The sequence below is a fragment of the Leptonychotes weddellii genome, chromosome 3 (assembly GCF_054177405.1).
Source record: "Leptonychotes weddellii isolate Sample4059 chromosome 3, ASM5417740v2, whole genome shotgun sequence".
In the NCBI taxonomy this organism is placed as follows: domain Eukaryota; kingdom Metazoa; phylum Chordata; class Mammalia; order Carnivora; family Phocidae; genus Leptonychotes; species Leptonychotes weddellii.
Window position 1 is genome coordinate 2,753,261 of NC_138371.1, and position 12,916 is coordinate 2,766,176.

A 12,916-nucleotide genomic window follows, 5' to 3' on the forward strand; every position below is an offset into this window, starting at 1 on the left:
GCTTAATGACTGAGCCACCCAGGCACCCCAGAAGTGAAATTTTAAGGGAGAAAAGTTTTACAGCAGAATTGGAGAGGAAGTTTAAACTACATCGTTTGAAGAGAATGGAAAAAAAGAAAGCCGCGAATTAAGTGGATAGGAAGAAAACGGGCACTACTTTTGTAGTTTTAAAAATCACCAAGTCTGATTTGTGGAGCGAGCGCACAGCCGCTTATCGTCGAGACGCTGACTGCCCTCCTTCCCCAGAGCGCTGCAGACCTACCACTGCCCTGCATTTAGAAAGTTCCACTGCTCATCGCTGGCCTATAATCCCCGATGATCAACAGACATAAACTATTCATTTGAGGCCACAATTGCAGTGCTCAGAAACAAGGCAGGGAAGAAAATGAAGTCACAGTGTATCAAATTTAGTTCTCTCTTATACGGAGAAGAAGTCAAAATGACTTGGCTGTGAAGGGATTTCAATTTTTAGAAGTCTGGCTTTTCTGCGTTAAATTCCGACAAACGTTCTCTGGGACACATGTCCAGAGGCCCGTGAAATGAGAAGCACTTATGGTGACGAGGTCTGAGGACAGTCCCCGGGGGCAGCCAATGCCAGCAGCTTTGAAATTCTCTGAGCCCCTGTTCTCCTTGGTCTTCCTTCTGGCCTGCACCTTGTCACCTCACCTGTCCAGGGACAGCAAGGTCAACCCCCAGCAACGACCCCAATCACTCAGCACTCCCTCTCTGCACTGCTTTACCTGGATCTGGCCCACAGCCCCGGAGGGCAGGTTCCACCTCCATTTTCAGAGAGCGAGTGAGACACAGTGCGGGTGAGTAGCTGGCTCGTAATAACACCCTCAGGAGCAGAATTTTCATTTTGGGGGTTAATTTCAGCCATCGTGGGCCTCAGGCTTCCTCTCCCAAGGCTAGAGGAAAATCACCTCCTCTCCATATTGAAAAGATAGTGAGGGGGAAGCCGAGGTCTCTCAAGGAATCCACTCCCGCCTTGCACTGACTTTGTCTGATTATAATCCATGTGGGCTGTTTTCATCATCCCCGGGGCCAGCCTCCCACGCCAGGAGAGCACCTCCTTCCTGCAAAAGGCAGAAGAGGGACAGGGTTTTTCTCCCATTTACAGGGCCCAGGAGGGGTGTACAGATGGGTACCGTACATGCCAGCCACCGCCGAAGCCGTTCATATCTTGAAAAATATACATGTAAAATATGTATATATGTAAACAATAGGTAAATATATGTAAATAATATGTAAAACGATATGTAAAATAATATGTAAATAGTGTATAAAAAACATAAGGGGCATTGGATAGGGTAAAAGGGAAAGAGTGATGGGTGCCTGGGTGGCTCAGATGGTTAAGTGTCTGCCTTCGGCTCAAGTCATGGTCCCAGGGTCCTGGGATCGAGTCCCGCATCGGGCTCCCTGCTCAGCGGGGAGCCTGCTTCTCCTTCTGCCTCTCTCTCTGTCTCTGTCTCTTATGAATAAATAAATAAAATCTTTAAAAAAAAAGAAAAAAGGGAAAGAGTGAGGGTTTTTTTCTCCTGAAAGACAAAGTTTTCTCTATATGATCATCACACTGATTAAGCATGTATTCTAACGTCACGTAGGCACGAACACCTCTTCCTTTTGTTCCGGAGCCTGGACATTTGGCACGAATCTCACTGCTGTGTTCCCTTGTTTCCATGGCATGCTGTTCAAGGTGGTCTCCTAGGAAAGGGGTCTACCGTAGAAAACAGGAACCCCAAACTGCATAGACCCCCAGGACTAGCACTCCAGGGTCCTAGTGACAGTAGAGATTTAAATGTTCAGGTCATTAGGTTTTCCGTTTGCTGGAAACGCTAAACATTAATAGAAAGTACTCAGTGCGATACATCTCATTTCTAAAAACCCCTGAAAAACATGTTACTAAAGAGCATCAGTTAGGGGTGTGGGCAAAACCCAAGGACTGCACACGAAGCAGTTACTGCTTCTCCACCTTTGTATATTATCAAATAAGAACCTCTAATTCAAAATTCTGTGCTTTTTTTTTTTTTCCTCACTTCCTGATTCTCAGCTGTCCACTTTCACTAGAAGCTGGGTCCTTTCTGCTCATCCACTGGCACAGTGCCTTCCACATATGAAGTGATCAAAATGTCTATTACTTAAATGGATGTGTGAATAATCGAGATGCCTGGACAGTGGACGTGAGGGACACGAAGTATGCCACAATGTCCTTAAATGTGCTGTTGAGTAACAGAGGAAAAGACCTTAAAATGGCTTGATGATCTCACCGTCCAGTGAGCTGGGTTGCTGAATCATCTCCCCAGGGGCCTCTGAAAGTAGGAATGAGAGCTCTTTCTGACGCCCATTCCAGGCTGAGTGCGGCTTTGCTAAAGTGAGAGGCATCCGCTGCCTCCTTTCAAGGCCTTTGCAGCCCTCGGGCTGGAGCCTCTCTAGCAAGCCTTGTAGTTTTCCACTCACGTGGCCCAAGTGGGGACGGTGTATCAGTCCCCTGCTTCAGGACGCTGACATGGGAGGAGTCAATGCTTACTTGCCAATTTCACCATATCCTTCACAGCAGTCTTAGAATTGGCACATGTAAGCAGAGCAACAGAATGGAGAGCCTTCTTCGCTGGGGCTCCTCACCGGAACCACAGACCACAGGATATTCTATGAGGGAAGATCTTCCCAGTTCTCCCCAGGAGGGCACAACACTCCGGTCTAGGTACCAGGAGAGACGTTCATTCATTACTGACAAAGCAATGAGTCCTTCACACGACACAGATTGGGAATTAGCAGCCTGGAAGTAGGCGCTACTTTGAAGATAATAATTATGTGGAACAGTAGCCGAAGTCAAGTAGCCCAAAGAGTGGAATCACAGGCTTGTGAAATTATAAAATGTTTTTATTTCAATTACATAATAACACTTAGGCTTGCCTCAAATTTTATTGAGGTTTTGGTCTTTTTTGCACTCAATTATACCTTCTAACAGTGATATGAATTCATATAATCTCATAAAGTGTCAACAGCATTCATAATGTACAGTCCTTTGTGATTTTAGTATTTTACAACTGTTTTTTTTATTTAACTTTACAACTATTTTTAAAAATGCTTCCTTGTATAGAAAATATATATTTCCTTCAGGAAGACCAAATCAAGACTTTTCCAATAATATATTGAGATAAAACAAATGAAAATATTTATACCAAAATACCAAAAGTGACCCAACTATTTAAAATATCCTGTTATAGTTCAATTAGCAGTTTGCACAAGAATGGTACCTTTTGTATTTTTCTTTCGAATATAAGACAAATAGAAAGAGGAGTAATTTAAAGGTTAAAAAAATAAATTTTAGAAATGGTCCCCCTGCACAAAAACTGCATTAGGAAGTGCAATTTCAATGTATGTCTCTTCCAGAAACAAATTAAAAAAAAAAAACAACTTTGCATCAAATGACTCTGGTACATAATCAGCATGAAGTGAAGTCAAAATCTACAAAATAAATTCAGGTATCATCAACAATGAGATCAAAAGTATCGGTTTGAGATAAAATACTTATATGAGGTAAAGGGAATTAAGATCTCCCAGTGCTTTAAGATACTTGTTTCTTATCCCTAACATGATTAATTACTGTCCTAAGGTGCAAATCTTATCACTCAGTGACCTATACACTATTTGGCCATTTATCTCCTTTTAAAATAAAATACCATATAGATTATATCGTACACATCAAAATCAAATATGAAAGGACATATATTTGAATGAAGACACATTAATTTAAATATCAACTATACTCACAAATCTCAGAATGCCATTTGGTCATTTCAATTGGGTGCTGGTGTATTTGGTCAAGAATATCAGCCTAAGGCAAATGCGAAAGAGCTTTATTCGGATTGTAAGCAGAAACACGCAGTGTCCGTTGTCTAACACGGCCGGAATGTTCTCCGTTAGGACTCTTACTGATTACAGGTGTGTCTTTCTTTCTAATCTGGGTGATAACCTTAATGAGGAAGAATACGTCTACAAGTAACAGTCTATAATCCAACGTGGTAGATAGCTCGGTGGTTGATTGTCCTACGGTGCATCTATCTCAATGTGGAACGTTTTAGGAACCTCACCCGTGGAGAGAGCAGACGAGCCTCTGACAGCTGGGCTTCGTGTCCAGTCCTTGGCCCCTGTCCACTCACGACATGGTACAGTCTTCCTTGCTTCTGCCCTTCTCGCTTCCGCCTCTCAGCTCGTCCCTGCCTTCTGAAGTGGAGGCTCCCAGCTCCCCTGTAGGTGCTAAGTCATCGTTTTCTACGACCTTTTTGACTCTCTGACTAGGCCCCCCTGCCATCTCATGCTGCTCTGTACTTCCTGTTTGAGGCGCATCATCACTGTCCTTGAAGGGACCTTCGTTCTCCAGCAGGGCACCGCCAGGCACCGCTCCACTCCCTGGTTCTGGAGGACCGCCGTGAGCGGCGCCATCTTCTAGAACGGCTTCCTCCAGCTCCTTATCACTGGCACTCGTGCCTGACGACGGCGCGGTGTCACCCCCTAAACCTAATGTGCCCCCATTAGCTGTTTCCTCCCCCCCATTAGTGTTTACATCATTATCTTCTCGGTTAAATTTTGCATCCAACTCAATTCCAGGATTTTCTGGACAGTCAACATTTTCACCACTTCCTGCTACACTTTTCTCTCCTGGACCTTCAGTTACCTCATTTTGTGCTTCTGCACCTGGTTTTTTGTCAGGAAGAGCTACCTGCTTGTCTTCCTTCACCTCACTTAAATCTGAGTTCTGAAATGTTAACTCTTTCTTAGCATCTTTAAGGGTTTCTACAGGCACCAGTGTTTTCTTCTTCTTGTTTTTCTTCTTCTTGTTCTTTGTCTTCTTCTGTGATGAATCCAGTGCCTCTCCCTGTTGGTCATTCTTTTCTTCCTCGGGCTCTTTCACATCTAGGGGCTCGCTTTCGGCATCTGCCACAGCGGGACCTGTTGCTCCCTGCAGGCTGCTTTCTGCCTCTGGACAACGAGGAATGTTCTGCACTTCTGTCTGGGTTGGCTTCTCGTCCCTCAACCCCCTTTCCTCATCCTCCTTTTCATCATTCTCCCCACCTACCGCTGTGCTCTGACCTGGGAGCTCCTGGGGCTCAGCAGCTTCCTGCTCGGAGAGCTCTTTGTCTAGGTCATGCCCTGTGCTTGGGTCCAGCTCTGTGGGGGCTTCTACGGCACACTTTTCATCATGACTCACGTTGTCATCGCTGTAGGCTGGAGGGCCGGAGGCTTCTGTGCCCACCTGCTCCCCGAGCCCCGTTAGCCCTGCCTCCACCACGTCCTCTGTGGGGCTCCCACCTTGCTCCCCAGTGTCTGTGCTGCCCAGCCCTCCGACTTCAGATGGTTGCAGAGAGGCAGATTCTTGACATGGCTTTGTGCTACCCTCTCCCAAGTTGGTTTTCAAGTCTTCCTGGTTTTCTGCAGATTCTTTACTGTGGTTTTTAATATCCAAGGCATCATAGCTGTCCTGCCCAGTGCCAGGACCTGGGATTTCACCATCACGCAAACATTCGGACTGCTCAAGGGAAGCCCCAGTCCTATCATCTGGTGTGTTTATGACCTCATTGGACTCAACCTGCTCTGTATTTTCAAGGAAGGAAGCGTCCTCTAGAATCTGGTTTTGAGCCTGCTCCTCATTCGTGGCATCTGCTAATACTCCTAGGGAGGGGGCACTGTCTTCAGAGGCTTTCTGGTCCTTGGCATTTTCACCAGGATGGAACACCTCTGTGTCCATACACTCCTGTGCTGGGTCCTCTTTGTGCTGTTCTTGCTCAGTATTCTGCAAGATTTCTTTTTTCCCCACATTCTCCACAATTTCACTTTTCACCTCCACTTCACTGGCTCTTCCTAAAAGACCATTGAGAAAATTGAAGGGACCCCATGATGTGGTGACCACTTAACATACATTACAGCGTAAACACATGTTCTCTCTCCCACCCGACCCCATTCCTAAGGAGAGAGAGTCATCAAAGAATCACACGGAACAGAAGCCTTGGCCAGGTCTGTGCGGCAAATCAGTCATTGCATCAGCCAGCGTTCGATGCGCGGAGGCTGCCGCCACCATCTCGAAGGCGAGAGTGGCTGCTGGTGCCGTCCGGTGTGAACTGGTTTTCAAAGGTGCAGTTAAGTTTTAACAAATAGAGCTCTGGATCAGGCAGCCAAACAATCCAAAATAATGGGTTTAAGAACGACCTGAAGTTCGTTTCTAAATGCACAGCTGGACTACTCACACTTCTTTGTCTGTCAAACTGCACTGCGCGTCACATAGGCCTAAAACCACCTTCAAGTCATTTTTAAAAGACACCTTCACTCCACCTTAAAAAACTCAGCCTCAAGGTCAGTCTCAAGGAAGATACTAACTTGAAATAGCTCACGTGAGGTGAAAAGAAATCCACCCCCCACCATCTAATCACTGCGCTCCTGAGAAAGCAGCCTGGTGCCCTAAACTCCTCTGCCCCACCCCGCAGGGTCTGGTGGGAGGGCCAGCAGGTGGCAAGTGCTTACGATCAAGATGACCACTGAATCAATAATAAGTTATTCATCCACTGAAGAAGTACAAATTAAAAACATGCTATGACTTTGGAATGGACGCTTATATTTTAGATTCTCCAAACCAACTAACCCCTGGCATATCAGATTCCATGTTGCTGAAAGTCAAAGCCTGATAATTTTATCACACCGTGGTCTCCACAAGCGGGTGCGCTTACCCCAGAGAAAATGGGAGAAGTAGCAGGGCTTCTAGTTAGTTTTGCTTCACCCTTTAAAGATGTCCATCAGTGAATACGTTTTATAACACACACTTTGTACTGATGAATAGTATGTGTATATATAAATTAAAAATACACGTATTGGAAAGTTCCCACAATTCTCTACTGATAGGGATATGCGATCAAAGAACATTTGGACACCACTTAGGGAAGTGATATTTCTGGTTCTTTAAGGGTTGGTTTCATAACGGTTAACAAAGATTTATAAAACGTATGTTTGAACAAGAGCAACATGATCAAATTCCTAGCTGCTCACACAGCTTATAGATAGGTAGGATGGAAACCAATCAATTTATCTTCTTTTAGTAACTTTTAAGCAATCAAAAGCGCCGTGTCCCTTTAGGAATCATCGAGATAATGAGGTACATCTCCCTATGAAGCAAGTCCTGAGAAGCTGGGGCCCACAGGTTTCTACATTTCCATAAATAAAAAAAAAAATAAGATGAAAGCTTCTATATGGAAATTAGAGACATGGGCTCTGAGCGTATTCCAGCCTCACTGTAGAGAGCAGGAATGCAATGGGTAATAAGGGACAAGTGAGCCTTACCTGCCGGCTGCAACTCCAGGCTGCACCCCGGATTCAGAAGGCTTATTTTATCCAAAAGCCAAATATTATGACCAATGTTAATCTGTGAATCTTTTCAGATATTTGCAAATTGTATCAAGTATTCTTACAATCTACTGGATTCCCCAATTTATATTCTTTCAGAAGCAAAAACTGACGTACAAAGGAACATCACCTCTGACAAAGGGGAAGGCACCCCTTCACCCTGCCCACACTCCCCACCGGGGGCTGCCTGTCCGCCTCGCCCCTCCCTGCCCCGGCCCGGGGCCACTGAGCGGTAGCCTGAGAACGGCACCCAAGACATACTCTGTCACAAGCCCCCATCTGCTGTCCACGGCACCTCACACCCTCAAAACACTTCACGGTGTGTAGGATGTGCAGAGCTGGCTTGGAACCAGGGTTAACTATCTTACTTTACAGCCTCTGCTATTCTGATCTTTGGAGAAGTCTGTAACGGAGTAAGTTAGGAAGCCATCCTCGGCCCAACTAGCACTGTCAGAACTGTCCCTTAATTTCTGAGACGATTCACCTTGCATTCACAGTTTCACGTGGTGGCTTTGAGAAGCAAGAGAAATGTATTCCTTAGCCATCGGTGGTGAGCACTGCACAGAGATGCACACCAGACAACACACGTGAGTGACCGCATCGTGTGGCAAGGGAGCTCCCCAGAAGTGGCAGGACGCATGGCATGCTGTGTGAGTGTTAATTGATCAGTGATGATTACGTCAACTCTAATAATGCATGGAAGGTGAATCGATGCGGACTAGAGGATGAAAAGACCCAAAGGAAGGTGAGCACTTACCTAGCATCCCATCCCCTGCCGTCCTGAGGGCGTTTAACTCTTCTTTCGTTATCTTGGAAGGACCTTGGTGTCCGGCGTCATTTAGAGTGTCTGAAGTCTCTCCATTAGTAGCTAGCTCTGAATTTAGGACTATTCCATGTTTCTGGGAACAAAAACAGACTCGTTGTAATACTGACTGATACTAGGTTAAACTCTATTTTATTAATAATAATGAAAAGGAAGCCCTTTTTTCCTGAAGTTGAGGAAACAGAATCAGAGAAGCGGTAGACACCACACTCATAAGTGTCCTCTCAACACACACAAATCTGGGATGTTTTCCTCCACACTCCAGTCCACATCCCAATGGGCTGGTGATGAGACACCGTCGACATGCACCCTTTTTAACTGGAGGTAAGGGCCTGCAGGCCATCACACGGTACTGCAGCATGCAAATCACTGCAAAGTGACCTCCCTTTTAAAACCCTGGTTGCATTCTTTAAAAAGAGAGACAGAGATAAAGAAAGAAATACGTGCGTGTTCTGAAAGGAATAAACACAACTTATGTTAAAGAAGGAATACAGAAGTGGCTAGAATGTTCGGTATCTTCAAGGGAAATATAATTCATCCTCACTACACTGTGAAACACTCTAGAAACAGTCACACTTCACATGGCTCACGGACTCACTTGCTACCCCCGTGCCCACAGCTCTCTCCTTGAGCTTGGAGGAGGCCCCAGTGCCAGGCTCACAGCCCTGGGAGGAGCGGTGATAGGAACCTCTCCCTCTGGTTGACTGCTCTGGCCTTGACCCCTGATAATGAGCAGCTGACCCTGATCTGTTTCCACTGACGATCTCAGAATTTGCCACGGCCATACCCTCTTCTCAACACTGTCTCCTATAATGTTGATTACCCACCCCGAGCCCGTTTTCCTTCACTTGGTGTCCAGCCAGCAGCTGAAGACCCCTTGACGTGGCGCAAACAGGACGTGGAACGTTCCTCAACCCACGGGGTCTCAAAGTCTAATTCGTATGAGCCTCCCCCACGCCAACAACCAGCTGGAGAAGTCCTTAAATTTGAGCCTTTAATATAAAGAAACACACACACTGTCTAACTTGGAGTAATGTCCTGGAGAATATATCAACGGGTATGAGAAAAAAATGTAAGCAGTATATAAAAAATGCTTGGAAATCAGAGTTGCTTTCGAGATCAGATACGCTTGTGAACATCTAAAGGAACGGGCAGACCCGACTAAACCTACGTTCATTCATTTCATGGGTCTCTTCGGTGTCAGTTAATCGAAGATTTGAATTGATTAACAGAACTCACATCAGTGACACACAATTAATTAACACCAGTACATACACACATTCTTGAGAACATGGATTTTTTTTTTTTTTTAACTATGCTTTGGCTTCATACCTTTAATTCCTCTTTCAGCATGACTACTTCTTCTCTAAGATCATCTCGGTCACTCCTTATGGAATCAAAGAACTCTTTCTGCCTCTCTAAAGCCTGAGTGTGAGCAGAGCAAAGGGAGAGAGAAGTTTGCACAAGTGAGCAGGTGACTGAAGCGAGAACAAGGAGGATTCCGCTACGTAGAACACCGCCAGAGTTAAAGCACTGTGTAGAATGTGCTTCAAGATACAGACAAACGCAAATGCTAAGCTTCTCGTGAATTTATGGCAGCCAAGGAACGTTGCCTCCTGCCTCCTTAAAGGCACTCAGAGGCTGCTGTATGTGCACAGCTTTCCAGCGTGGTGAGAGAATGGACACAAGCCATGCACCCATTCAAATGGGAGATAAACGAGGAAGAAGAAATGCGTAAGAAACCCCAAGTGACGACTTCGACTATTCTTCTACATTGATTCTTGGCGTTCGCTGTCGCAGAGGAGCATGAAGTGGTCCTAAGGCAAACACACGTGCGCACGCTCGCCAAGTCCTAAATGAGTGTGGATGAGGATACAGAAGGGAAAACCAGCACAGCCCCCCACGGCACATGCACCGACGCTGTGCTCCAACATCTGGAGATCTGCATCAGAGCCGTGCAGGATGGGCTGCTGTGTTCTGGAAGCCATTTGTCATTGGGAAGCATGGCGGTTACTCTAAGTGGGCTCTTGTCTTCCTACTCGTCACTCCTAAAGGCAGGTGGGCTGTGGTTACTTTTCTTGTTAAAGGAGAGGGGCCTGGGGCCTCCATGGGGACAGGTCAAGGAGGGAACACATGGGCACAGCACCCGCCACCTTGCAGCTTCCTCAAATGCCTTCAAGAAAGGCCCAGGCCACACCGGACAGAGAATCCGAGAGGCCCGAGCCTCCCCACGTCCCACCTGCCCTAGGGTGCCTCCCTCACTCCTTGTATCTCAGGCTGCTGCTGGCCCGCTCGGTGCAGGCTCAGAGCCCAGTTAGCGTCAGCAAGGTGCCCACCCCATGTTGGAAGTGCACTTCAAGTTCAGAGTTACTGTGAGCTTGAGTAAACTAGTGTATTCTCTGTATTATCAGTTCTGTGTCATGTGGGGGCGCATGCATGCTCACACAAGCGTTTCTGCATCTGCTAGCGGACTGCCCCTTTGAACAGTTTCACAGACTCGGGAGTCCTACCCCTATCTTCTTGTCTTTCCACTCTATTGTTTCCTGAAGATCAGAAATCTCCCTGATATAACTCGCCTGCTTCTGCTGTAGCTGTCGGATTTCCTGAGGAATAGGAACAGATAGAAAGAAAGCAGATAAAGGGTTAAGCAGGAAGACAAAGTGCAGGGCTCGATAATCCGAGAGCGGTGACTGCCCGTGAGCCCACAGACACGTGTGGAGGAGGGTACCAGCCCCATTTCCTGCATTAGCCCGGATTCGCCTCTGAATGCCGGAACCTCTTCCTTGGCCTTAGCCTCCAGCGGCCAGAGAAGCAGGAGAGACCCTGCCTGGGGCACATTCTTACTTACAGGCACTAGTTCAAGTTCTGATCAAGTTAAAAAGTTAGAACCAACCCTGTATCAGTTTCCTATTGCTAAGGTCACAAGGTGCCATTAATTCAGCGGCTTAAAAACAACGTGAATTTATTCCCTTATAGCTCTGGAACTCAGAAGTCCAAAATGAGTCAATGAGTCTGATGCACTAGAATCAAGGTGTGGGCAGGTCTGGATTCTCTTCTGGAAGCTCTAGGGGAGAACCCATGCCCTCCCTGCCTTTTTTTTTGGCTTCCAGAGGCCACCGCATTCTTTGGCTCTTGGCCCCTTCCTCATGTGGCACCAGCCTTGCTACCCCACCCCCCCACCGTATCTCCTCCCATTACCTCTCTTGCCTCCCAGCATAAGGAGCCCGTGATGACAGTGGGCCCCCAGTTAATTTAGGGTCACTCCCCATCACAAGGCCCTTAACTGCACCACACCTGCACTGTCCCTTCTGGTGCATAAGGTGCCACATCCACAGGTCCCAGGGATCGGGACATGCACATCTCAGGGGGCCATCATTCTGTCAGCCACGCCTCCCAAAACAAACACAAAGCCCCCAAAGAATGAGAATCTTCACCAATGAAAGGAACCATTTTCCTTAAGTGAGGCACGGAGAATTAGCCTAAACTCTCAATTTTCGAGGAAACGGTTAACTCTCGTAATGAACCCCCCAAATACTCCTAAGACACAGAAGGAAGAGCAAACGAGGGAGCGCTACTCACCTCCAGCAATTCTTCCCGCTGCTTCAAGGCCTCCTTCACTTCGGCAAACTGGAACTGCAGGATGCTGTGGGCGTGCTTTTCCCTCTCAAACTCCTACAAGGGAGGGAAAGAACATGGACATGGTGACGGAACCACACTTTCTTTCAAGTTCACGTCCCCATGACTTACGCTGACCTTGGAACAAACTACCTATTACCACGTCATCACAATTTTCAAGGCCTTTTTAGCAGCACAAGCCCACTTCTCTGGACTTTCTGATTTCCTATAAACTTCCCTGTGGACCTGATGCATCAGACAGGTGCTCCCTGAATCTTACCAGGATGGCAGGGCCCGGCGGGGCGGGGAGGGGGGGGCCCTCTCCAGGGGGGCTGTCTGTGCAGGGGGCCTGGAGGAGGCAGCTCTGTGAAGGACTTGGGTTGGAACTAGCCCTGATTTTGAAATCGGACAAGGAATACGCTTTAGGATAAAAAGAGAGGTAAATATGGTCTACTTTGGCAAGCTTATCTCATTAAGTGGATGGCCAACCCTGTACCCCAGCGCCCCCACTCCAGGGACAAAAGCATAATACTGCACAATCCATGAGGATGGTCTGGTACCCAACAGTTCAGGACAGCAGGGTATATACCTGCCAGGTCGGTCAGGGGGTTAATCTGGAAGGGACGTGACCTTCGCTCCTCACCCTGGCCTCACCTGCTCACCCACTTTCTGAAGTTCGAGGGTGACCGGTCCCCTCCTAGCTGTGACAAGGGCCTGCCTATCGGGCTCTGCTTGGTCCCTGTTCCCCAGCTTGGAACAACATTCCAGGATCATCCAAATTCTCTGGAATTAGATTTGGGGGTTCTTGGTCTACTTCCTGATGCCTGATTGAGGACATCCTAGGAGTGTTTAGGATACATCAGAGTGTCCTCCCCACAGTGGGGTCCACAGTGAGCATCTGCTCTTATAACTGTATAATCTATGTCATCATCAGGTCTCATGGGAAGCTTCTCCTTTGTTTCAGAGTTTAGCTCTCAGGAACTTCATAAATAAAGTTCTTCTTTAGCTCCTAAATTCTATATAGTCAAAGAAGGAGACCTTTGAGTTGCTAATGGCACCTTGGTTTTAACCCTTGGGATTTAGGGG

At 46.9% G+C, this 12,916-nt stretch overlaps 2 protein-coding genes across 33 annotated transcripts in view; both read right to left on the reverse strand.

Annotated features, from left to right (window-relative positions):
• Positions 1–8,288, reverse strand: part of RBM44 (RNA binding motif protein 44) — a 62,877-nt gene extending 54,589 nt beyond the window's left edge. The window contains exon 1 of the mRNA XM_081813318.1: positions 8,150–8,288. The gene's annotated coding sequence lies outside the window, so the exon portion shown is untranslated. The remainder of the gene's footprint in view (positions 1–8,149) is intronic.
• The window catches only part of LRRFIP1 (LRR binding FLII interacting protein 1), a 132,128-nt gene that overhangs the window by 7,972 nt on the left and 111,240 nt on the right, over positions 1–12,916 (reverse strand). For 24 of the 32 annotated variants that reach the window (XM_081813288.1, XM_081813287.1, XM_081813293.1 and 21 more), the window contains 5 exons: positions 11,795–11,887; positions 10,726–10,818; positions 9,548–9,640; positions 8,150–8,291; positions 2,860–5,862 (listed from right to left, as the gene is read on the reverse strand). In XM_081813288.1, coding sequence (XP_081669414.1) covers positions 4,160–5,862; positions 8,150–8,291; positions 9,548–9,640; positions 10,726–10,818; positions 11,795–11,887 — 2,124 coding nt within the window. In that variant the 3' untranslated portion in view covers positions 2,860–4,159. Of the gene's footprint in view, positions 1–2,859; positions 5,863–8,149; positions 8,292–9,547; positions 9,641–10,725; positions 10,819–11,794; positions 11,888–12,916 lie in introns of those variants that run through there. The other 8 variants (XM_081813296.1, XM_081813294.1, XM_081813314.1 and 5 more) reach the window with 3 other exon arrangements.